This window comes from Oncorhynchus keta, chromosome 9 (genome assembly GCF_023373465.1).
Source record: "Oncorhynchus keta strain PuntledgeMale-10-30-2019 chromosome 9, Oket_V2, whole genome shotgun sequence".
In the NCBI taxonomy this organism is placed as follows: domain Eukaryota; kingdom Metazoa; phylum Chordata; class Actinopteri; order Salmoniformes; family Salmonidae; genus Oncorhynchus; species Oncorhynchus keta.
This window is the reverse complement of record NC_068429.1, coordinates 17,893,491-17,920,967: the sequence shown is the minus strand read 5'-3', so window position 1 is coordinate 17,920,967 and position 27,477 is coordinate 17,893,491. Positions and strand designations below refer to the sequence as shown.

At 45.7% G+C, this 27,477-nt stretch overlaps 1 protein-coding gene across 3 annotated transcripts in view; it reads left to right on the top strand.

Annotated features, from left to right (window-relative positions):
- Positions 1 to 27,477, top strand: part of si:dkey-34e4.1 (carboxyl-terminal PDZ ligand of neuronal nitric oxide synthase protein) — a 428,423-nt gene that overhangs the window by 290,594 nt on the left and 110,352 nt on the right. For all 3 annotated transcript variants that reach the window (XR_008142864.1, XR_008142865.1, XM_052525398.1), the window contains exons 5-7: positions 4,509 to 4,617; positions 4,835 to 4,976; positions 5,374 to 5,525. Coding sequence is in view for 1 of the 3 variants with exons in the window: in XM_052525398.1 (XP_052381358.1) it covers positions 4,509 to 4,617; positions 4,835 to 4,976; positions 5,374 to 5,525 (403 nt within the window). In the remaining 2 variants the exon portion in view is untranslated. The remainder of the gene's footprint in view (positions 1 to 4,508; positions 4,618 to 4,834; positions 4,977 to 5,373; positions 5,526 to 27,477) is intronic.

The following is a 27,477-nucleotide window of genomic DNA, read 5'->3' as shown; positions in this document are numbered from 1 at the left end:
CAGTTCTTGAGGTCCCGTTGATAGGGTATTACAGTTCTTGAGGTCCCGTTGATAGGATATTACAGTTCTTGAGGTCCCGTTGATAGGATATTACAGTTCTTGAGGTCCCGTTGATAGGATATTACAGTTCTTGAGGTCCCGTTGATAGGATATTACAGTTCTTGAGGTCCCGTTGATAGGATATTACAGTTCTTGAGGTCCCGTTGATAGGATATTACAGTTCTTGAGGTCCCGTTGATAGGATATTACAGTTCTTGAGGTCCCGTTGATAGGATATTACAGTTCTTGAGGTCCCGTTGATAGGATATTACAGTTCTTGAGGTCCCGTTGATAGGATATTACAGTTCTTGAGGTCCCGTTGATAGGATATTACAGTTCTTGAGGTCCCGTTGATAGGATATTACAGTTCTTGAGGTCCCGTTGATAGGATATTACAGTTCTTGAGGTCCCGTTGATAGGATATTACAGTTCTTGAGGTCCCGTTGATAGGATATTACAGTTCTCGAGGTCCCGTTGATAGGATATTACAGTTCTTGAGGTCCCGTTGATAGGATATTTTCTAGAACAGAGCTTGTCCGGTTTGTTCTCTAGTGATTGTACGTTAGCCAGTAGTGGGTGCAACTTAATATTATGAAGGTGTTCCTAATGTTTTGTTCCCTCAGTGTATATATGCACTATATACACCCTCACTCATACACACTACACTACACTGACACTTTCACACAAAACCCACACACATACACTACAAACACACACACTCATACCGACACAACACACACACCAACGCCTCATTCCCGGCGGATTTAAACACCTTTTTTGCCCACTTCAAGGAAAACAATATCAAGCTGCCACCGCGGGCCCCCATAGCTTACGAGGACTGTGTGCTCTCGTTCTCCGTGGCAGACGTGAGTAAGTCATTTAAGCGTGTTAACCCTCGCAATGCTGTTGGCCCAGACGGCATCCCAAGCCATGTCCTCAGAGCATGTGCAGACCAGCTGGCTGGAGTGTTTACAGACATATTGATTCTCTCCTGATCCCAGTCTGTTGTCCCCACTAGCTTCAAGATGTCCACCATCGTTCCTGTACCCATGAAGCCAAGGTAACTAACCTAAATGACTATCGCGACCTAGCATTCACTTCTGTCAACATGAAGTGCTTTGAGAGGCTAGTTAAGGCTAACCCTTGCCTGTACTTCCTGTTCACCCATGACTGTGTGGCCACGCACGTCTCCAACTCAATCATTAAGTGTGCTGTCGGCAGTGGTAGGCCTGATTACCAACAACGATGAGACAGCCTACAGGTAGGAGGTGAGAGCCCTGGCAGAGTGGTGCCAGGAAAATAACCTCTACCACGACGTCAACATAACAAAGGAGCTGATCGTGGACTACAGGAGACAGCAGAGAGGGCACACCCCCATCCACTTCGACAGAGCCACGGTGGAGAGGGACAAAAGCTTCAAGTTCCTCAGTGTGCACATCACTGACAAGCTGAAATGGTCCCTTCATGCAGGGCTCTCCAGAGGGTGGTGTGGTCAGCCCAACACATCACTGGGGCTCTCTGCCTGCCCTCCAGGACATCTACAGCACCTGGTGTCACAGGCAGGCCAAGAAGATCATCAAGGACCTCAGCCACCCAAGCAATGGCCTGTTCACCCCGCTACCATCTACTGAGAAACAGCTTCCACCTCCAGGCCATCAGACTGTTAAAAAGTCACCAGTAGCCTTAGTCACTGTTCTACCACCCGGTACGCTACCTTCCACCTTAGTCACTGTTCTACCACCCCGGTACGCGACCTTCCACCTTAGTCACTGTTCTACCACCCGGTACGCTACCTTCCACCTTAGTCACTGTTCTACCACCCGGTACGCTACCTTCCACCTTAGTCACTGTTCTACCACCCGGTACGCTACCTTCCACCTTAGTCACTGTTCTACCACCTTCCACCTTAGTCACTGTTACGCTACCTTCCACCTTAGTCACTGTTCTACCACCCGGTACGCTACCTTCCACCTTAGTCACTGTTCTACCCACCCCGGTACGCTACCTTCCACCTTAGTCACTGTTCTACCACCCGGTACGCTACCTTCCACCTTAGTCACTGTTCTACCACCCGGTACGCTACCTTCCACCTTAGTCACTGTTCTACCACCCGGTACGCTACCTTCCACCTTAGTCACTGTTCTACCACCCGGTACGCTACCTTCCACCTTAGTCACTGTTCTACCACCCCGGTACGCTACCTTCCACCTTAGTCACTGTTCTACCACCCGGTACGCGACCTTCCACCTTAGTCACTGTTCTACCACCCGGTACGCTACCTTCCACCTTAGAGACTTCTGCCCTATGTACAGTACATAGTCAATGTACAATAAGGTTTAAATACTGTTTTACTCATTTTATATGTACAGTTGAAGTCGGAAATGTACTTACACCTTAGCCAAATATATTTAAACTCAGTTTTTCACAATTCCTGACATTTAATCAGAGTAAAAATTCCCTTTCTTAGGCCAGTTAGGATCACCATGTTATTTTAAGAATATGAAATGTCAGAATAATTGTCATTGTCTTTTTGGAAGACCCATTTGTGACCTAGCTTTAACTGACTGATGTCTTGAGATGTTGCTTCAATATATCCACTATTTTCTTTAGTGTACCAGTCCCTCCTGCTGCAAAGCATCCCCACAACATGATGCTGCCACCCCCGTTCTTCATGGTTGGGATGGTGTTCTTCGGCTTGCAAGCCTCCCCCTTTTCCTTCCAAACATAAAAATGGTCATTATGGCCAAACAGTTCTATTTTTCTTTCATCAGACCAGAGGACATTTCTCCAAAAAGTATGATCTTTGTCCCCATGTGCAGTTGCAAACTGTAGTCTGGCTTTTTTTATGGCGGTTTTGGAGCAGTGGCTTCTTCCTTGCTGAGCGGCCTTTCAGGTTATGTCGATATAGGACTCGTTTTACTGTGGATATAGATACTTTTGTACCTGTTTCCTCCAGCATCTTCACAAGGTCCTTTGCTGTTGTTCTGGGATTGATTTGTACTTTTTGCACCAAAGAACGCTTCTCCTTCCTGAGCGGTATGACGGCTGCGTGGTCCCATGGTGTTAATACTTGCGTACTATTGTTTGTACAGATAAACGTGGTGCCTTCAGGTGTTTGGAAATTGCTCCCAAGGATGAACCAGACTTATGGAGGTCTACAAATGTTTTTCTGAGGTCTTGGCTGATTTCTTATGATTTTCTCATGATGCCAAGCAAAGAGGCACTGAGTTTGAAGGTAGGCCGTGAAATACATCCACAGGTACACCTCCAATCGACTCAAATGATATCAATTAGCCTATCAGAAGCTTCTAAAGACATGATATAATGTTCTGGAATTTTCCAAGCTGTTTAAAGTCACAGTCAAGTTAGTATGTAAACTTCTGACCCACTGGAATTGTGAAATAATCTGTCAAACAATTGTTGGAAATAGTTGAAATTGACTTGTGTCCTGCACAAAGTAGATGTCCTATCCGACTTGCCAAAACTATAGTTTGTTCACAAGAAATGTGTGGAGTGGTTGAAAAATGAGTTTTAATGACTCCAACCTAAGTGTATGTAAACTTCTGACTTGATTTAGTTTAGTATTTTTATTCCTCCTGTGTTAGTTACTATTGTTTTATTTTTTCATTACTCTGCATCATTGGGAAAGGTTCGTAAGCAATCACTTTTCTGTAAAGTCTACACAAGTTGCATTCGGCTCATGTGATCAATAAAATGTGATTTGATTTGTCTGTGTGTCTGTGTGACAGAGACACACAGAACATTATCTCTCTTAGTGCAGGTCTTTTTATAGCTGTAATTAGCTGTGTTTGTTCCTACTGGACGCTGTTTATAGCCCTGTAGCCTAGTGTGCTGTAGAATGGCTGACACTGACTGTATATCAGCTCAGTGTGTGTGTGTGTGTGTGTGTGTGTGTGTGTGTGTGTGTGTGTGTGTGTGTGTGTGTGTGTGTGTGTGTGTGTGTGTGTGTGTGTGTGTGTGTGTGTGTGTGTGTGTGTGTGTGTGTGTGTGTGTGTGTGTGTGTGTGTGTGTGTGTGTGTGTGTGTGTGTGTGAGAGAGAGAGAGGGCTGACCATATACCAGCTCAGCACATCACAGAGACAAGGACAGTGAATTTGGCTACTTTTTATAGGTATGACTGGTGCTGGTTTATTCCTAAACCAAAGTCGTATTCATTAGGGCACACCGTAGCGAAACGTTTGAATAGGTGTTTTTTTATCCAAGTAGTCCCTCCCTCTTTCAGTCTGTTAGCTTATGTTTGTTGCTGATGAAGGGAATAACGTGAAAATGCTAACCTGGGACATTGTTGGTTATATCATAGGTCTCTCTTTGAAAATGTATTCTGGTAACTACTATGTTGACTCAACATTGCATTTTGGCCTCTTATTAAATTGTTGTGTGCCAATGTAAGCACAGTGAGAAAGCCTGCCTTCCAACTTTTGTCCAACATTCTTCCAAATGTTTCTCCAGGATTTTCTACGTGTCCCATGACTCCCAGGACCTGAAGATCTTCAGCTACATCGCCAGAGATGGCTCCAACAACTCCTTCAGGTGTAACGTCTTCAAATCCAAGAAGAAGGTGAGCGAGACTGGGCTATATTACTCCTCTCAAGCCAAATGGCCATACTGTGTAGGTCACCTGTATATGTTCTGTCTCTCTCTCCCTCTTTCTTTCTTTCCTTCTTTCTTTCTTTCTTTCTTTCTTTCTTTCCTTCTTTCTTTCTTTCTTTCCTTCTTTCTCATCTTTCTCTGACATGAATAACAAGAAAGTAATATCTCTCCCTCTCTCTCATCAGACCCAGGCCATGCGTATAGTGCGTACGGTGGGCCAGGCGTTTGAGGTGTGTCATAAGCTTAGTCTGCAGCACGCCCATCAGGGTATAGATGGACAGGCAGACGGAGAGAGTGACAAGTCCACAGAGGACAGCCCCGCTGAGGGTGAGAGAGAGGGGGAGAGACACACACACACATGCACACACACCAACTGCCACAACACTGTTACACTCCTACATTGATCACTAAACATGGCAGAGACAGACAGACAGATATACACACACACACACACACACACACACACACACACACACACACACACACACACACACACACACACACACACACACACACACACACACACACACACACACACACACACAGACAGACACAGACACAGACACAGATCACCATAACACTTATTGTCTCACAAAGATTTCATTGACTGCCATAACAGATGCAGAAACTGAACACGCTGTACATGTGTGAACCAAGAAGGACACCTGACCATTAGTGATGATTTTATGATGTCATTGGTTTGTGTGTGTTCCTTTTCCCACAGGTCATCAGTTGACAGGGGCGGAGGAGGACGAGGGGTGTGGAGAGGAAGGGGAGCCCCAGGCACAGTCCCAGTCTGTGTGTGAGCAGGCGGTCAACGAGATCCTCCAGAGTTTGGCCCAACTTAACGTGATCCAGCCTGGACACACCATCATGGTAAGAGCACCTGACTTACTTTACATATTCCTTTCTGCTCCTGGAGTAGCAAAGGTTCTCAACAGCACCTCAACAGGGCCTCAACAGGGCCTCAAAAGGGCTTCAACAGCACCTCAAAAGGGCCTCAAAAGGGCTTCAACAGCACCTCAACAGGGCCTCAACAGGGCTTCAACAGCACCTCAAAAGGGCCTCAAAAGGGCTTCAACAGCACCTCAACAGGGCCTCAAAAGGGCTTCAACAGCACCTCAACAGGGCCTCAAAAGGGCTTCAACAGCACCTCAACAGGGCCTCAAAAGGGCTTCAACAGGACCTCAACAGGGCCTCAAAAGGGCTTCAACAGCACCTCAACAGGGCCTCAAAAGGGCTTCAACAGCACCTCAAAAGGGCTTCAACAGCACCTCAACAGGGCCTCAAAAGGGCTTCAACAGCACCTCAACAGGGCCTTAACAGCACCTCAACAGGGCCTTAACAGCACCTCAACAGGGCCTCAACAGCACCTCAACAGGGCCTCAAAAGGGCTTCAACAGCACCTCAACAGGGCCTCAACAGGGCCTCAAAAGGGCTTCAACAGCACCTCAACAGGGCCTCAAAAGGGCTTCAAAAGGACCTCAACAGGGAGTCAACAGGGCCTCAACAGGACCTCAACAGGGAGTCAACAGGGCCTCAACAGGACCTCAGCAGGACCTCAATAGGGAGTCAACAGGAGCTCAACAGGGAGTCAACAATACCTTAATGGTGAGTCAACATGACCTCAACAGGGAGTCAACAAAGCCTCAACAGGACCTCAATGGGGAGTCAACAGGGCCTCAACAGGACCTCAATAGGGAGTCATCAGGACCTCAACAGGGAGTCAACAATACCTTAATGGTGAGTCAACATGACCTCAACAGGGAGTCAACAAGGCCTCAACAGGACCTCAACAGGTTCTCAACAGGGAGTCAACAGGGCCTTCACAGGGCCTCAACATGGAGTCAACAGGCACCGTCCCAGGCACAGTCCCAGTCTGTGTGTGAGCAGGCGGTCAACAGGGCCTCAACAGGGAGTCAACAGGACCTCAACATGGAGTCAACAAGGCCTCAACAGGATCTTAACATGGAGTCAACAGGACCTCAATGGGGAGTCAATAGAACCTCAACAGGGAGTCAACAGGACTTCAACAGGGAGTTAACAGGTCCTCAACAGGGCGTCAACAGGGCCTCAACAGTGAAGCCTGGGTAATGGTCATCACTTCATTCCAGTGGTGTATTCTTTAGTCGATTTCCATAGGAAACGTTTTGTAATGAAAATAAGAGTTTCTATTGGACATATTCACATAAGGAATCATTGTCTCATGTCAGATGGTGTACTCCTACATGACGCTTGTCCCTCAACTTGTCTGTCTTGTAGGACGTGGAACTTATCTCTAAAAATCTAGATTTTACTCAACGTGTATCTGACAGCTGGCACAGCTAGTTATCAGACAGATTAGTGGAGATGCTATTTTACATGAGACAATGGGAAAGGGCAAGGGATGGAACTTAAATATTTTGGCCACTGGTCAGCTGGGCTAGTAGACCACATTTAACCCAGATCTATGTTGTGGTTCCCTGCGGCAGTGTCTATTTAACCCTGATCTTTGGCTGTAGTTTCCCTGCGGCAGTGTCTATTGAACCCACATCTATTCTGTGGTTCCCTGCGGCAGTGTCTATTTACAACAGTGTCTATTTAGCCCAGATCTATGCTGTGGTTCCCTGCAACAGTGTCTATTTAACCTATATCTATGATGTAGTTCGCTGCAGAAGTGGATTGACCTCCCTGAGTCATGTCCTAGCCCTTTGTTACTTAGATGTAGTGTTTTGTGACCCACTGTGTGTCTGAGAGGAGTCTTAAACACACATACACACATACACACACACAAGAATGCACACATACACACGCAAGCATACACACATATATAATACACTCACATACATGTACATATACACCAGTGGAGGCTGCTGAGGGGAGGACAGCTCTAAATAATGGCCGGAACAGAGCGAATGGAATGGCATCAAACACATGGAAACCATGTGTTTGATGTATTTGATACCATTCCACCTATTCCACTCCAGCCATTACCACAAGCCTGTCCTCCCCAATTAAGGCACCACTAGCCGCCTGTGATACACAAATACACGCACACTCACACACACACACGTATGATGGCGTGTTGCTCTGACAGAGATAGAGAATGCTCCCTACATTATTCACACCAGCCTCTGGCTGAGGGACATGGCAGCCTTAACATGCCTGGTTAAACTATTAAAGCTTCATTCTGTTCTAGTCTAGTGTTTCGTCTGTATGTCCTGTGTCCTGGTGGCGTTATGGGGCCCCGGGACTGCCTAGTGGCCCTCAGAGAGAAGCTGTGTGAAACATGCCTCAACCCATCCTCTTACAGTAGAACCGTAGGAACACACCAAAGGGTTGGGGATATCCTGTCAATACGAGCTCCCCAAGCCCTTTAGGCTTAAAGTACCACGAGCGGACATTCAATTCTTTTCAATTGAAAGACGATGCCCAGAGCTTACCCATGATGTTGCGCTATCATTTAAGTCAATAGGTCATTGTTTTAGTCAACGTATGATATATTCAGGCTTGAAGTGGGGAATCCGAAGTGGGGAATCCAAAGTGGAGATCTGTGTTTTTTCTGTGTCAATGCTGTGTGTTTCCCCTATTAAATGACATGCTAATACTTTTCAGTCAACGTTTATTTTCAGGGCTGGGTTTTATTTGACCATTACCATCAGTGGAGGCTGCTGAGTGGAGGATGACTCTTAATAATGTCCGGAATGGAATGGAATCAAACACGTGTTTGATTCCATTTACTCCATTCCAGACATTACACTCCATTCCAGACATTACACTCCATTCCAGACATTACACTCCATTCCAGACATTACACTCCATTCCAGACATTACACTCCATTCCAGACATTACTCTCCATTCCAGACATTACACTCCATTCCAGACATTACACTCCATTCCAGACATTACACTCCATTCCAGACATTACACTCCATTCCAGACATTACACTCCATTCCAGACATTACACTCCATTCCAGACATTACACTCCATTCCAGACATTACACTCCATTCCAGACATTACACTCCATTCCAGACATTACACTCCATTCCAGACATTACACTCCATTCCAGACATTACACTCCATTCCAGACATTACTCTCCATTCCAGACATTACTCTCCATTCCAGACATTACACTCCATTCCAGACATTACACTCCATTCCAGACATTACTCTCCATTCCAGACATTACTCTCCATTCCAGACATTACACTCCATTCCAGACATTACACTCCATTCCAGACATTACTCTCCATTCCAGACATTACTCTCCATTCCAGACATTACACTCCATTCCAGACATTACACTCCATTCCAGACATTACACTCCATTCCAGACATTACACTCCATTCCAGACATTACTCTCCATTCCAGACATTACACTCCATTCCAGACATTACTCTCCATTCCAGACATTACACTCCATTCCAGACATTACACTCCATTCCAGACATTACACTCCATTCCAGACATTACTCTCCATTCCAGACATTACACTCCATTCCAGACATTACACTCCATTCCAGACATTACACTCCATTCCAGACATTACACTCCATTCCAGACATTACACTCCATTCCAGACATTACACTCCATTCCAGACATTACACTCCATTCCAGACATTACACTCCATTCCAGACATTACACTCCATTCCAGACATTACTCTCCATTCCAGACATTACACTCCATTCCAGACATTACACTCCATTCCAGACATTACTCTCCATTCCAGACATTACACTCCATTCCAGACATTACACTCCATTCCAGACATTACACTCCATTCCAGACATTACACTCCATTCCAGACATTACACTCCATTCCAGACATTACACTCCATTCCAGACATTACACTCCATTCCAGACATTACACTCCATTCCAGACATTACTCTCCATTCCAGACATTACTCTCCATTCCAGACATTACACTCCATTCCAGACATTACACTCCATTCCAGACATTACACTCCATTCCAGACATTACTCTCCATTCCAGACATTACACTCCATTCCAGACATTACACTCCATTCCAGACATTACACTCCATTCCAGACATTACACTCCATTCCAGACATTACTCTCCATTCCAGACATTACACTCCATTCCAGACATTACACTCCATTCCAGACATTACTCTCCATTCCAGACATTACACTCCATTCCAGACATTACACTCCATTCCAGACATTACTCTCCATTCCAGACATTACACTCCATTCCAGACATTACACTCCATTCCAGACATTACTCTCCATTCCAGACATTACACTCCATTCCAGACATTACACTCCATTCCAGACATTACACTCCATTCCAGACATTACTCTCCATTCCAGACATTACTCCATTCCAGACATTACACTCCATTCCAGACATTACACTCCATTCCAGACATTACACTCCATTCCAGACATTACACTCCATTCCAGACATTACACTCCATTCCAGACATTACACTCCATTCCAGACATTACACTCCATTCCAGACATTACACTCCATTCCAGACATTACACTCCATTCCAGACATTACACTCCATTCCAGACATTACACTCCATTCCAGACATTACACTCCATTCCAGACATTACACTCCATTCCATTCCAGACATTACACTCCATTCCAGACATTACACTCCATTCCAGACATTACTCTCCATTCCAGACATTACACTCCATTCCAGACATTACTCTCCATTCCAGACATTACTCTCCATTCCAGACATTACACTCCATTCCAGACATTACACTCCATTCCAGACATTACTCTCCATTCCAGACATTACACTCCATTCCAGACATTACTCTCCATTCCAGACATTACACTCCATTCCAGACATTACACTCCATTCCAGACATTACACTCCATTCCAGACATTACACTCCATTCCAGACATTACACTCCATTTTGTATTGGTGTTTTATGTCCAATGCTCTCAAACATTTCATTTGTGAGGTGCATCATGAGCAAAGTGTCACGGATCCCTCCGGAACTTTCATTACACACACCTGGCCCCTATTCCCAGTGATTAGTAATTGTATAGTGCGCCCTTGGTTTATCATTGTGCTGTCGATTATTGTTACAAGGTCCGCTGGTTTGGGTGAGTACCTGTTCTATGTGTGTTTTGGATTTCCTGCACCTGTCTCCCGATCCTTCATACCAACGTGACAGAATAATCAACCATTAAGGGAGACAGCGGGAATGGCCCGCCTGACGACACTGCGACTGGGCCGTCCGATGATGCAACTTCGGCATCATCCAGTGACCTGTCCGACACCGCCACAACCGGTCTGTCCAATGCCACTGCTACTGGTCCGTCCGATGACGTCGCAACTTCGGCATCATCCAGTGACCTGTCCGACACCGCCACAACCGGTCTGTCCAACGCCACTGCTACTGGTCCGTCCGATGACGTCGCAACTTCGGTAGCTGCATCGGGTTCTGATCAACCCGCACGGCGTTCCTGTGATCGTCCTCTAGGCCGGTGTCGTTGCGCTGCTAGCAGCGCGTCGGGGGGTACTGTCACAGATCCCTCCAGAACTTTCATTACACACACCTGGCCCCTATTCCCAGTGATTAGTAATTGTATAGTGCGCCCTTGGTTTACCATTGTGCTGTCGATTATTATTACAAGGTTCGTGTGAGTACCTGTTCTATGTGTGTTTTGGCTTTTGTGCCATTGTGGATTGCGCAGGTGATTATGGGTCTCGTCCCGTGTGTTAATCATTGTGCGCTTGTGTTATTTATTTGAGGTACTCCTCGCTCTGTTGTTTGGGTTTCAACCCTGTGTTTTGTATGGTGTTTGTTTCGTCTTCTTCCCCGGTCATTGTCCATTTGGAAGACCCATTTGCGACAAAGGTTAACTTCCTGACTGATGTCTTGAGATGTTGCTTCAATATATTCACATAATTTTCCTAACCCATGATGCCATCTATTTTGTGAAGTGCACCAGTCCCTCCTGCAGCAAAGCACCCCCACAACATGATGCAACAGGATGAACCAGACTTTTTTTTCTGAGGTCTTGGCTGATTTCTTTTGATTTTCCCATGATGTCAAGCAAAGAGGCACTGAGTTTGAAGGTAGGCCTTAAAAGACATCCACAGGTACACCTCCAATTGACTCAAATGATGTAAATTAGCCTATCAGAAGCTTCCATGACATAATTTTCTGGAATTTTCCATGCTGTTTAAAGTCGCAGTCAACTTAGTGTATGTAACTTCTGACACACTGAAATTAAGAGGAAAATTGGAGAGTGGTTGAAAAACGAGTTTTAATGACTCCAACCTAAGTGTATGTAAACTTCCCACTTCAACTGTATGTTAAAAATATATATATATATATATTGTACTTTTACTCCCTTTTCTGCCCATTTTCGTGATATCCAATTGGTAGTTACAGTCTTGTTCCATGGCTGCAACTCTCCTACGATCTCAGGAGAGGCGAAGGTCGAGAGCCATGCGTCCTCTGAACATGCGTCCTCTGAACATGCGTCCTCTGAACATGCGTCCTCTGAACATGCGTCCTCTGAACATGCGTCCTCTGAACATGCGTCCTCTGAACATGCGTCCTCTGAACATGACCCTGCCACGATGCACTACTTCTTGACAAACTGCTCGCTTAACCCGGATGGATGCCAGTCGCACCAATGTGTCAGAGGAAACACCATCCATCCAGTTGGCGAACGAAGTCAGCTTGTAGGCGACCTTCCCGCAACAAGGAGTCGCTAGAGTGTGATGGGACAAAGAAATCCCGGCGGGCCAAACCCTCCCCTAACCCATACGACGCAGGGCCAATTGTGCACAGCCTCATAGGTCTCCCGGTCACAGCCGGCTGTGATACAGCCTGGGATCGAACGCGGGTCTATAGTGATGCCTCAAGCTCTGCGATGCAGTGCCTTAGACCACTGTGCCATGAATCCAGAACCAGCCTAGCCAGCTGGCTAATCTTTTGAATAAGGTGTAGTAAAAAAAATTAATAACAGCCTCAACAGATAACATTTGCTAGCAGATAAGATTAGCAAGATAGCTAGCTAAGGTTAGCATGCTAGCTAGCTACTGTGACAGCTGTCAGTTCCCCATTTGTTGATGTTTCTCTACTTCACATGGAAATCATCACAACATTCTTTCCCACCCCTCTTCGGAGGTGAAGCATAAACAAGTATTCTGCTCTTGGGCAGGAATTATATCGGCTCCCTCTGGTGGGGAGCTTATAATGCTGTTCACTGTAGAATTAGAATAAGGTGGCCTAGGTTGGTCTAGTAGTCTGTAGCTGCTGCGGATCACATTCCGCTCCAGCATGGGTCCGAATCCAGCCACTGCTATTTTAGCACACTTGGTGCCTTACGTAATAATATGATATGGTGCCTTATGTAATAATGTGATATGGTGCCTTATGTAATAATGTGATATGGTGCCTTATGTAATAATATGATATGGTGCCTTATGTAATAATATGAGAAATGGGAAGTTATGGGCAATTAACTTTGAGTCAGTGTAGGTGTTTTTTCCCCGCTAGGCTTCTTACCTCAGAGACACAACAAACGTGTTTTGTTGTTGTTGTCTTTTTCCTTGACACATGTCACTTGTGTAGCCATGCGTAGCTGTCTGTCTGTCATTCTCCTGAAAATCTGAGCAGAACGCAGCAGGAACTGATAGGGAGAGAGAACCGGAATGTTCTCCTTCTCCGCAGCTATGGAGGGAGACCACCTAATCCCAGAACCCAGAATGTTTTCTTTGATTTTGGAGGGAAGCCACCATAATCCTTTTGAGGGGTTCATAAGCATCTGTTCCATGGAGATAAGCATGAAGAGAGGGATGAGAAAGAGAGGGGGTAGAGGGAGCGAGAGAGAGGGGTGGAAGGAGAAAGAAGGAAAGACAGAAATAGAAAGGAAATGGAAAGAGAGAGGGATGGGGAGATGTGGGTAGAGGAAGAGCAATAGAGAGAGGAAGAAGAAATAGAGAGGGATGGGGAGATGTGGGTAGAGGAAGAGCAATAGAGAGAGGAAGAAGAAATAGAGAGGGATGGGGAGATGTGGGTAGAGGAAGAACAATAGAGAGAGGAAGAAGAAAGAGAGAGGGATGGGGAGATGTGGGTAGAGGAAGAGCAATAGAGAGAGGAAGAAGAAATAGAGAGGGATGGGGAGATGTGGGTAGAGGAAGAGCAATAGAGAGAGGAAGAATAAAGAGAGAGGGATGAGGAGATGTGGGTAGAGGAAGAGCAATAGAGAGAGGAAGAAGAAAGAGAGAGGGATGGGGAGATGTGGGTAGAGGAAGAGCAATAGAGAGACGAAGAAGAAAGAGAGAGGGATGAGGAGATGTGGGTAGAGGAAGAGCAATAGAGAGAGGGATGAGGAGATGTGGGTAGATGAAGAGCAATCGAGAGAGGAAGAAGAAAGAGAGAGGGATGAGGAGATGTGGGTAGATGAAGAGCAATAGAGAGAGGAAGAAGAAAGAGAGAGGGATGAGGAAGAGCAATAGAGAGAGGGATGAGGAGATGTGGGTAGATGAATAGCAATAGAGAGAGGAAGAAGAAAGAGAGAGGGGGAGAAATGGAACGAGAAGTGGGAGGGGATAGAGAGATAGAAAGTGAGAGAGCGTGAGTGACTGAGAGGAAGACTGGGAGATACTGATGTGAAGAAAGAGATTAGGGGTAGGGAGATGGGGAGAGGAACCGAGTGTGGAGAGAGGGGGAATGATGTACAGGACGTCGACAGAAAAAGAGAGTGAGGGAGTTGAGAGAAGAGAACAGGGGAGAGTGTGACAGCTCCATGCCAACCTCAGTGCTCCTGACACAGCAGCTAGCTAGCGTGGCACTGAGAGCGGGAGAGGGACTCGATTCATGCCAACCCCTATGCCTCTGTCAGTGCCATCTTAACTCCCCATGCCAACGTGATGCCCAGCCTGACACAGCAACTAGTCTGTTATTTAGAGAAGGAGGGGTCAAAAACGGATAAAGTGTCCTTTTGGTCCCCTCTCTGGTCGTCCATCTTTTCTCTCTCAATTCAATTCAAAGGGCTTTACTGGTATGGGAAACATATGTTTACATTGCCAAAGCAAATGGAATAGACAATAAACAAAAGGGAAATAAACAATGGAAACATTAGTAAACATTACCCTCACAAAAGTTTAAAAGAATATAGACATGTCAAATGTTATAGTATTGGCTATGTACAGTGTTGTAACAATGTGCAAATAGTTGAAGTATGAAAGGGAAAATAAATAAACGGATACATTTTTTTTTTTTTTCAATGTTTACAATGTTGTTTGTGCTCCGCTCTTTTCGGGCCACAAACCTTGCTGCTGTGACTACACACTGCGGTTTTCTCCTGACAGATTTGGGATTTTATCCATGTTTGATTTGTTTAACATTCTTTGTGGGTTTGTGTGATCTGTGGGAAATATGTGTCTCTAATGTGGTCATACATTTGGCAGGAGGTTAGGAAGAGTAGCTCAGTTTCTACCTCATTTTGTGGGCAGTGTGCACATAGCCTGTCTTCTCTTGAGAGCCAGGTCTGCCTATGGCGGCCTCTCTCAATAGCAAGGCTATGCTCACAGAGTCTGTACATAGTCAAGGATTTTCACAGTGGTCAGGTATTCTCTGTCTACTGTCTGTTTAGGGCCATATAGCATTCCAATTTGCTCCAGTGTGTCAAATAGTTATCTTTTTGCTTTCTCATAATTTGTTTGGGTCTAATTGTATTGCTCTCCTGGGGCTCTGTGGGGTCTGTTTGTGTTTTTGAACAGAGCCCCAGAACCAGCTGGCTGAGGGGACTCTTCTCTAGTTGCCTATCTCTGTAGGTGAGGGCTTTGGGTTTAGGCATCGCTTCCTTTTAGGTGGTTGTAGAATTGAACAGCTCTTTTCTGGATTTTTATAACTCGTGGGTATAGTCATAATTCTGCTCTGTATATATTGTTTGGAGTTTTGCGCTGTACACAAAGTATATTTTTGCAGAATCCTGCATGCAGTCTCAATTGGGTGTTTGTCCCATTTTGTAAATTCTTGGTTGGCGAGTGGACCCCAGACCTAAACCATAGAGGGCAATGGGTTTGATAACTGATTCAAGTATTTTTAGCCAGATCCAAATTGGGATGTTGAGTGTTATGTTCCTTTTGATGACCTCACAACCATAGAGGGAAATGGGTTCTATAACTGATTGAAGTATTTTTTGCCAGATCTTAATTGGGATGTTGAGTTTAATGTTCCTTTTGATGGCATAGAAGGACCATCTTGCCTTGTCTCTTAGATAGTTCACAGCCTTGTGGAAGTTACCTGTGGTTGATGTTTAGGCCGAGGTAGGTGTAATTCTTTGTGCTCTCGGGCGGGTATTCCCAAACTGGGTAGGGGACGCACAATGCCGTCGGGGGTCCGCCAAATAAAAATGTGATTCACTTTTTTCATTTTTAAAAATACCATTTATATTTTTCAACAGGGCAATACATTTGGGTGAGTTTTTTTTCTCACCTGAGTAGCCTAGTTTCACTTCAAAAAATAAAATTAAACCATCTAGTGTTCAGCAAAATAACAACACAATGTCAAATACAGGTACCCTAGTCAAATAATTAACATTCAATCACATTATCCGTTACTCTCTCACTGGCATTCCACTAACGGTCCATATGTAGCCAAACGTAGCAGCTGCTCATTCCGTTTGCTCAAAAATTGATAAATGGTTAAAAAATGCAAGGCCGCTTCCATAGAGACACATACCAGCTCTACTGGTAGTACTGCAACTACCAGCAGTACTACACCTGCACCTGTCGACAACACAAGTTGTTCTGCTTCCACGAGCACATCCAATGCTAGTATCAGTAATTCTACATTTGTTGTTAGCCCAGCTAGCATGGACACTGACAGTTGTGAATCTGATGCTACTGCTCCCTTACCCAGGAAAGCACCGAACAACAGACAGGGACGTTGGACCATCATAAAGGCGCAAATATGATGAGAACTGCATTGATGTGGGGTTCACTTATATTGGGAGTAGTGCCTTTCCTCAGCCACAGTGTGTTATATGTGCAAAAGTACGATCTCACAACTCGATGAAACCTTCACTCTAGCGAAGACATTTAGAAACAAAACATGCCAATTTGAAAAATAAGCTACAGGAGTTTTTTGAGCGAGAATTAAGATGACTTTCAAGTAGTAAGTCATGTATAAAAGCAACAGATACCATTAATAAGAAGGGGCTAGAAGCGTCTTATATGGTGAGCTACTGAGTGGCTAGGACAGGCAAGCCCTATGCTATTGCGGAGGACTTCATTCTTCCTGCTGTCGAGGATATGGCTGCGACATTAAAAGTCCGAAAAAACTATACAGACAATGCTTTCATCAAACAACACTGTTTCACAACGCATCAGTGACATGGCAGGAGATGTTTTGAAACAATTACTGCTTCACATACAAGCCAGTGAATTCTATGCTTTACAGCTGGATGAGTCAACAGACGTGGTATATGTCCGTTATGTTTATGCAGGGCCAATTAAGGAAGACATCCTCTTCTGCAAACCACTGGAAACCAGGACAACAGGAGAATATATTTTTAAAGTACTGGACAGCTTTGTGACATCAAATGGACTTTGGTGGTCTAGATGTGTTGGTATCTGTACTGATGGTGCAAAATCCATGACAGGGAGACATAGTGGAGTGGTAACGTGCGTGCAAACAGTTGCTCCTAATGCCACTTGGGTAAACTGCAGCATTCACTGAGTTGCAATGACATGGGCAGCGACCATGTAACGCTTTTACAACATACAGAAGTGCGCTGGTTATCAAGGGGCAAAGTATTGACATGTTTTTTAAATTGAGAGACGAGCTAAAAGTTTTCTTTACTGACCATCATTTTCATTTGTCTGATCGTTTGCATGATGACGAGTTTCTCACACAAGTGGCCTATCTGGGTGATGTTTTTTCTCGTCTGAATGATCTGAATCTAGGATTTACAGGGACTCTCCAACTATATTCAATGTGCAGGGCAAAATTGAGGCTATGATTAAGAAGTTGGAGCTCTTCTCTGTTTGCGTTAGCAAGGACAACACACAGGTCTTTTCATCATTGTATGATTTTTTTTTGTGTGCAAATGAACTCAAGCTTACGGACAACGTCAAATGTGATATAGAGGAGCACCTGAGTGAGTTGGGTGAGCAATTACACAGGTACTTTCCTCAAATGGATGACACAAACAACTCAATTCGTTATCCCTTTCATGCCCTGCCTCCAGGCCACTTATCGATATCTGAACAACAGAGACTCATCAAAATTGCAACAAGCAGTTCTGTGAAAATTGAATTTAATCAGAAGCCACTGCCAGATTTCTGGATTGGGCTGGACTCAGAGTATCCGAGTATCAGGAAAATGATTTAAGACTGAGACTCTCTCCAATATAACCCAGCATTGCAGAGTTATGAGCATCCTTTCAAGAACACCCTTCTCATTAATTTGTAAGTTAATAGAGAGCCCCATCTAAATTGCAATAAACAGTTCTGTGAAAATTGTATTTAATCAGAAGCCACTGCTACATTCTGGATAGGGCTGGTCTCAGAGTTTTCTGCTTTGACAAATCACGCTGTTAAGACACTGATGCCCTTTGCAACCACGTACCTATGTAAGAGTGGATTCTCAGCCCTCACTAGCATGAAACTAAATACAGGCACAGACTGTGTGTGGGAAATGATTTAAGACTGAGACTCACTCCGATACAACCCAACATTGCAGAGTTATGAGCATCCTTTCAAGCACACCCTTCTCATTAACCTGTGGTGAGTTATTCACACCCTTCTCATTAATCTGTGGTGAGTTATTCACACCCTTCTCATTAATCTGTGGTGAGTTATTCACACCCTTCTCATTAATCTGTGGTGAGTTATTCACACCCTTCTCATTAACCTGTGGTGAGTTATTCACACCCTTCTCATTAACCTGTGGTGAGTTATTCACACCCTTCTCATTAATCTGTGGTGAGTTATTCACACCCTTCTCATTAACCTGTGGTGAGTTATTCACACCCTTCTCATTAATCTGTGGTGAGTTATTCACACCCTTCTCATTAATCTGTGGTGAGTTATTCACACCCTTCTCATTAATCTGTGGTGAGTTATTCACACCCTTCTCATTAATCTGTGGTGAGTTATTCACACCCTTCTCATTAATCTGTGGTGAGTTATTCACACCCTTCTCATTAATCTGTGGTGAGTTATTCACACCCTTCTCATTAATCTGTGGTGAGTTATTCACACCCTTCTCATTAATCTGTGGTGAGTTATTCACACCCTTCTCATTAATCTGTGGTGAGTTATTCACACCCTTCTCATTAATCTGTGGTGAGTTATTCACACCCTTCTCATTAATCTGTGGTGAGTTATTCACACCCTTCTCATTAACCTGTGGTGAGTTATTCACACCCTTCTCATTAATCTGTGGTGAGTTATTCACACCCTTCTCATTAACCTGTGGTGAGTTATTCACACCCTTCTCATTAACCTGTGGTGAGTTATTCACACCCTTCTCATTAATCTGTGGTGAGTTATTCACACCCTTCTCATTAACCTGTGGTGAGTTATTCACACCCTTCTCATTAATCTGTGGTGAGTTATTCACACCCTTCTCATTAACCTGTGGTGAGTTATTCACACCCTTCTCATTAATCTGTGGTGAGTTATTCACACCCTTCTCATTAACCTGTGGTGAGTTATTCACACCCTTCTCATTAACCTGTGGTGAGTTATTCACACCCTTCTCATTAACCTGTGGTGAGTTATTCACAATTTTAGATTAACATGTTTTTTATGTAAGATGGTTAAATAAAGAGCAAACTAATTGATTATTATTATATTATTATTTGTGCCCTGGTCCTATAAGAGCTCTTTGTCACTTCCCACCAGCCGGATTATGACAAAAACTCACACTCATTCTTATGTTTAATAAATGTATCGTATAGTGTGTGTCGCAGGCTTACAATGATGGCAAAAAAAACAAACATTTGAGAGTGCACTGACCCTGGTGCTAGAGGGGGTACACAGCTGGAGGTTGAATGTTTGAAGGGGTACGGGACTATAAAACGTTTGGGAACCACTGCTCTAGAGGAACAGTGTCAGGATAGAATTTGTATTTGTTGTCTTGGCTATTGGACCTTTTTTGGAAAACCATTATTTTTGTGTTACTGAGATTCATTGTCAGGGCCCAAGTCTGACACAATCTGTGTAGAAGATCTAGGTTCGGCTGTAGGCTCTCCTTGGTTTGGGACAGAAGCACCAGATCATCTGCAAACAGTAGACATTGGATTGCTGAGCCCAGTAGGGTGAGGCCGTGCACTGCAGACTGTTCTAGTGCCCTCACCAATTGATGTATATAAAAAAAGAAACGTCCTCTTACTGTCAACTGCGTTTATTTTCAGAAAACTTAACGTGTAAATATTTGTATGAACATAACAAGATTCAACAACTGAGACTTAAACTGAACAGGTTCCACAGACATGTGACTAACAGAAATTGAATAATGTGTCCCTGAACAAAGGGGGGTCAAAATCAAAAGTAACAGTCAGTATCTGGTGTGGCCACCAGCTGCATTAAGTACTGCAGTGCATCCTCCTCCTCATGGACTGCACCAGATTTGCCGGTTCTTGCTGTGAGATGTTGATAAAATAATTTAAATGTTGAAAGATAATGATTAAATAATTCCACTCTGAATCCTTATAATTGTATGAAATGGATTAGAATCATAAAATTATAATTAATGATGTGTGTAGTTTTAGTCAGAATTAGGGTAAAACAATATATCTGTACAATATATCTTTATAGTATCTTAAACAGACTGAGCAAAATTCGGTGCCGACCTGGATATGAGAGATTTGGGAGAGGGCAGGGAGTAATTCTCACGGTCTCCCTAATCTTGTTGGAGGACAGGGAGTGCTTCTCACGGTCCCCCTAATCTTGGTGGAGGGCAGGGAGTGCTTCTCACGGTCCCCCTAATCTTGGTGGAGGACAGGGAGTAATTCTCACGGTCCCCCTAATCTTGGTGGAGGACAGGGCGTGCTTCTCACGGTCCCCCTAATCTTGGTGGAGGACAGGAAGTGCTTCTCACACTCTTGCTAATCTTGGTGGAGGACAGGGAGTGCTTCTCACGGTCCCCCTAATCTTGGTGGAGGACAGGGAGTAATTCTCACGATCCCCCTAATCTTGGTGGAGGACAGGGCGTGCTTCTCACGGTCCCCCTAATCTTGGTGGAGGACAGGGAGTAATTCTCACGGTCCCCCTAATCTTGATGGAGGACAGGGAGTGCTTCTCACAGTCCCCCTAATCTTGGTGGAGGACAGGGAGTGCTTCTCACGGTCTCCCTAATCTTGATGGAGGACAGGGAGTAATTCTCACGGTCTCCTAATCTTGGTGGAGGACAGGGAGTGCTTCTCACGGTCCCCCTAATCTTGGTGGAGGACAGGGAGTGCTTCTCACGGTCCCCCTAATCTTGGTGGAGGACAGGGAGTGCTTCTCACGGCCCCCCTCATCTTGGAGGAGGACAGGAAGTGCTTCTCACGGTCCCCCTAATCTTGGTGGAGGACAGGGAGTGCTTCTCACGGTCCCCCTAATCTTGGTGGAGGACAGGGAGTGCTTCTCACGGTCCCCCTAATCTTGGTGGAGGACAGGGACTGCTTCTCACGGTCTCCCTAATCTTGGTGGAGGACAGGAAGTGCTTCTCACGGTCCCCCTAATCTTGATGGAGGACAGGGAGTAATTCTCACGGTCTCCCTAATCTTGGTGGAGGACAGGGAGTGCTTCTCACAGTCCCCCTAATCTTGGTGGAGGACAGGGAGTGCTTCTCACGGTCCCCCTAATCTTGGTGGAGGGCAGGGAGTGCTTCTCACGGTCCCCCTAATCTTGGTGGAGGACAGGGAGTGCTTCTCACGGTCCCCCTAATCTTGGTGGAGGACAGGGAGTAATTCTCACGGTCCCCCTAATCTTGGTGGAGGACAGGGAGTGCTTCTCACGGTCCCCCTAATCTTGGTGGAGGACAGGGAGTAATTCTCACGGTCCCCCTAATCTTGGTGGAGGACAGGGAGTAATTCTCACGGTCCCCCTAATCTTGATGGAGGACAGGGAGTGCTTCTCACGGTCCCCCTAATCTTGGTGGAGGACAGGGAGTGCTTCTCACGGTCTCCCTAATCTTGATGGAGGACAGGGAGTAATTCTCACGGTCTCCCTAATCTTGGTGGAGGACAGGGAGTGCTTCTCACGGTCCCCCTAATCTTGGTGGAGGACAGGGAGTGCTTCTCACGGTCCCCCTAATCTTGGTGGAGGACAGGGAGTGCTTCTCACGGTCCCCCTCATCTTGGTGGAGGACAGGGACTGCTTCTCACGGTCCCCCTAATCTTGGTGGAGGACAGGAAGTGCTTCTCACGGTCCCCCTAATCTTGATGGAGGACAGGGAGTAATTCTCACGGTCTCCCTAATCTTGGTGGAGGACAGGGAGTGCTTCTCACACTCTCCCTAATCTTGGTGGAGGACAGGGAGTGCTTCTCACAGTCCCCCTAATCTTGGTGGAGGACAGGGAGTGCTTCTCACGGTCCCCCTAATCTTGGTGGAGGACAGGAAGTGCTTCTCACGGTCCCCCTAATCTTGGTGGAGGACAGGAAGTGCTTCTCACGGTCCCCCTAATCTTGGTGGAGGACAGGGAGTGCTTCTCACGGTCCCCCTAATCTTGGTGGAGGACAGGGAGTGCTTCTCACGGTCCCCCTAATCTTGGTGGAGGACAGGGAGTAATTCTCACGGTCCCCCTAATCTTGTTGGAGGACAGGGAGTGCTTCTCACGGTCCCCCTAATCTTGTTGGAGGACAGGGAGTGCTTCTCACGGTCCCCCTAATCTTGTTGGAGGACAGGGAGTGCTTCTCACGGTCCCCCTAATCTTGGTGGAGGACAGGGAGTAATTCTCACGGTCCCCCTAATCTTGGTGGAGGACAGGGAGTGCTTCTCACGGTCCCCCTAATCTTGGTGGAGGACAGGGAGTAATTCTCACGGTCCCCCTAATCTTGGTGGAGGACAGGGAGTAATTCTCACGGTCCCCCTCATCTTGATGGAGGACAGGGAGTAATTCTCACGGTCTCCCTAATCTTGGTGGAGGACAGGGAGTGCTTCTCACGGTCCCCCTAATTTTTGTCGGCTGGGTAGTGATACAGTATGTGCGTAGGATACCTACTGTTTGTGTGTGAAGGTATGTGCGTAAGGAGCCTGTATAAAATGGATGGTTTTGTACAACGGACTAGGACGTCCTCATGAATAAACATTTTGGCTATTGTAGCTGGGACTGTTTGTTTCATTCAACCATAATCTTACAAATTCTGGGTTGCAGACTGAGCAGTTTAATTGAAGTTCAGTTTATGAACATTGAGAACATAATTCACGGAACAAATGTTACGCCACTCTTCCACCAAGGAACCTGCAAGTTCCCAGAAAATTCTGGGGGGAATGACCCTAGTCCTCACCCTCCTATCAAACAGGTCCCGGACGTGCTCAATGGGATTAAAATCCCGACTATTCGCTGGCCATGGCAGAACACTGACATTCCTGTCTTGCAGGAAATCACTTACAGAACGAGCAGTATGACTGGTGGCATTCTCATGCTGGAGGGTCATGTCAGGATGAGCCTGCAGGAAGGATACCACATGAGGGAGGAGAACGTCTTCCCTGTAACGCAGAGCGTTGAGATTGCCTGCAATGACAACAAGCTAAGTCTGATGATGCTGTGACACACCGTCCCAGACCATGATGGACCCTCCACCTCCAAATCGATCCAGCTCCAGAGTACAGGCCTTGGTGTAACACTCATTCCTTCGACGATAAACGCGAATCCGACCATCACCCCTGTTGAGACAAAACCGCTATTTGTCAGAGAAGAGTACTTTTTGCGGGTCCTGTCTGGTCCAGCGACGGTGGGTTTGTTTCCATAGGTGATGTTGTTGCCGGTGATGTCTGGTGAGGACCTGCCTTACAACAGGCCCTCAGTCCAGCCTCTCTCAGCCTATTGCCGACAGTCTGAGCACTGATGGAGGAATTGTGCGTTCCTGGTGTAACTTGGGCAGTTGTTGTTGCCATCCTGTACCTGTCCCGCAGGTGTGATGTTCGGATGTACCGATCCTGTGCAGGTGTTGTTACACGTGGTCTGCCACTGCGAGAATGATCAACTGTCCGTCCTGTCGGACATTGCAATTTATTGCCCTGGCCACATCTGCAGTCCTCGTGCCTCCTTTCAGCATGCCTAAGGCACATTCACGCAGATGAGTAGGGACCCTGGGCATCTTATTTTTGGTGTTTTTTAGAGTCAGTAGAAAGGCCTCTTTAGTGTCCTAAATTTTCACAACTGTGACCTTAATTGCCTACCGTCTGTAAGCTGTTAGTGTTTTAACTTAGGGACAGGCGTCCCACTAGCGGAGTGCGCGCAATCAAATAAAAATTATGGATATTAAACATTTAGGTGTCTTATATCGGCGGAAAGCTTAAATTCTTGTTATTCTAACTGCACTGTCCGATTTACAGTAGCTATTACAACGAAAACATGCCATGCGATTGTTTGAGGACGGTGCCCCAAGTCAAAATATTTTACAGGTTTCATACATTCACAAATAACGATTAAACATTCACTTACTTTTTGAAAATCTTCCTCTGATTTGTCATCCAAAGGGTCCCAGCAATAACATGTATTGTCGTTTTGTTAGATAAAGTCCTTCTTTATATCCCAAAAAGTCAGTTTAGTTATTAGCACCATCGATTTGAGTAATCCACTCGTTCAACGTGCAGAGAAAGCAATCCGAAAATCTACCCCTAAACTTTGTTTCAACAAGTCAAAATACGTTTCTATTCACTCCTCAGATGCCCTAAAATGTAATCAAACTATAATATTTCTTGCGGAAAGGAGTTTGTAAACACAAATTTCCAAGACTGTGTCCCTGTAATAAAACTGATATTTCTTATTCGTTTTTGAAGTTACAAGCCTGAAGCCTTGAACATAGACTGCTGACAGCCTGTGGAAGCCATTGGAATTTCATCCAGGGAGCTAATTTTCAATATGACCTTTTGCGTGCCTTTCTAAGAGGATGGTCTCTCTCAAAAAAAAATCGGGTTGGTTTTTCTTTGGATTTTCCCCTACATTATTTTAACATTTCTACAAACTTCAAAGTGTTTTCTTTCCAATGGTACCAATTATATGCATATCCTGGATTCAGGGCCTGAGCAACAGGCAGTTTTCTTTGGGCACGTCATTCAGGTGGAAATTGAGAAAAAGGGGGCCTAGCCCTAAGAAGTTTTAACGACCGTTCCACAGGGGAAGCCCGTTCATTGTTTATGGTTCATTGAACAAGCATGGGAAACAGTGTTTAAACCCTTTACAATGAAGATATGTGAAGTTATTTTGATTTTTACGAATTATCTTTGTAAGACAGGGTCCTGAAAAGGGGACGTTTCTTTTTTTGCTGAGTTTATGTTGCATCCCTCTGTCTCCCCTCTCTCTCTCTCTACTCTCTCTACTCTCTATCTCTTGTCTCTTCTCTCCCTCTCTCTGTCTCCTCTATCTGTCCTCTCTCTCTCTACTATATCTCTCTCTCTTTGTCTCTCTCTGTATCTCTATCTCTACTTTCTCTCCTGTGTCTAAAGTCTTGTTGTGTATTCACTGCATTCTAACTGTCTCTGGGCTCCCTCTAGTGGTGAGTTGTGACTGGTACACTGGTGAGTGTTCCATCTCAGTTGATTACTTAGGTTGTATCAGCTAGTTTATTATTGCTAGTGTATTACAGCAATGTTTGAATATCCGAAAATAGGTGTACTGTAATGTACTGTATGTGTCTGTCGTTATAAGGAGTGCTTTCCTCTTGCTTAGCATGACAGTGAGAAGTGCATGATGCCCTGTAACAACCCACATGTGAACACTTTGGAGAGTACTGTATTTAGACCCAGTCACAGTCTCCTAAGCCCTTCACTAACACACACATTTGAAATACTTCATTTGAATCCACCATACAAATGTACAAAAAAAGGATCCAAACATTTCAAAGGTCCCTGTCTGCATGGCCCTCCAGGGTACAGGAAGCACCTCCTTCTCAAACATTTCAAAGGTCCCTGTCTGCATGGCCCTCCAGGGTACAGGAAGCACCTCCTTCTCAAACATTTCAAAGGTCCCTGTCTGCATGGCCCTCCAGGGTACAGGAAGCACCTCCTTCTCAAACATTTCAAAGGTCCCTGTCTGCACGGCCCTCCAGGGTACAGGAAGCACCTCCTTCTCAAACATTTCAAAGGTCCCTGTCTGCATGGCCCTCCAGGGTACAGGAAGCACCTCCTTCTCAAACATTTCAAAGGTCCCTGTCTGCATGGCCCTCCAGGGTACAGGAAGCACCTCCTTCTCAAACATTTCAAAGGTCCCTGTCTGCATGGCCCTCCAGGGTACAGGAAGCACCTCCTTCTCCAAACATTTCAAAGGTCCCTGTCTGCATGGCCCTCCAGGGTACAGGAAGCACCTCCTTCTCCAAACATTTCAAAGGTCCCTGTCTGCACGGCCCTCCAGGGTACAGGAAGCACCTCCTTCTCCAAACATTTCAAAGGTCCCTGTCTGCACGGCCCTCCAGGGTACAGGAAGCACCTCCTTCTCAAACATTTCAAAGGTCCCTGTCTGCATGGCCCTCCAGGGTACAGGAAGCACCTCCTTCTCCAAACATTTCAAAGGTCCCTGTCTGCAAGGCCCTCCAGGGTACAGGAAGCACCTCCTTCTCCAAACATTTCAAAGGTCCCTGTCTGCATGGCCCTCCAGGGTACAGGAAGCACCTCCTTCTCAAACAGCTCGGCTGCCCACCACAGCTGAAACAGAGCAGTACCTAGCCAATTGCATTGCTGTAGGTTTGTCAGCACGCAATCTTGAGGCCACACACTGCAAGCCTGTGTACGTGGTCAAGACTGCCAAATATCAGCACCACCAGCTTGCTACCTCCACCCAGGCTGTCCCAGCACCACCAGCTTGTACCTCCACCCAGGCTGTCCCAGCACCACCAGCTTGTACCTCCACCCAGGCTGTCCCAGCACCACCAGCTTGTACCTCCACCCAGGCTGTCCCAGCACCACCAGCTTGTACCTCCACCCAGGCTGTCCCAGCACCACCAGCTTGTACCTCCACCCAGGCTGTCCCAGCACCACGAGGGGCTGGTACTGAAGCAGCGTGTCAGAAAAGGCTGCTCCGTGTAGCCGTCCAATCAGCACCTCGCCTGACCTCCCCACAAATATATCTGGTGTATTTGGTACACAGGAAAACACATCATCATCAACATCAAACCATCTTCCACTTAGACAAGAATGTTTCTGCATGTGTGCTGTTGGTGAGACCACTTGTCTCAACTCGCTGGCTATCAGGCCAACAAGGCGGTCATACAAGGATTTATAAGTCCTTGTATGAACAGCAGCCATTCACAACATGGGAAATGGACTCCATTACATTTGACTCGTGTAGAATACAGCATGACTCATGGTTTGCATGGTACCAGAGTGCTACATTGTATTTTGTTGAAGGTACAGTTATGCCGAAACGTTTACCCAGTAAATACCTGGGAGTCTATAGTGTGTTAGACTCTTTATTTGTTTTATAGCTCATAGAACTTGCAGCCTCGCCTTAACAGTAAAGGTGAGAATGTCCTCGCCAACGGCAGCATTCTGGTACATGGAATGGGAGTGGTCAGCACAGTCCAGAGCAGTGAGTTTCCCCTGCAGCCTCAGGCCGGTCCAGTGTTGCAGGAGCTGCATCCGTCTGATACCGAGGAGTGTTGTCCTGCATGTAGGATGAGATGTTCCATCATGGGTGACAGAAGTCTCCACAACAACACCGC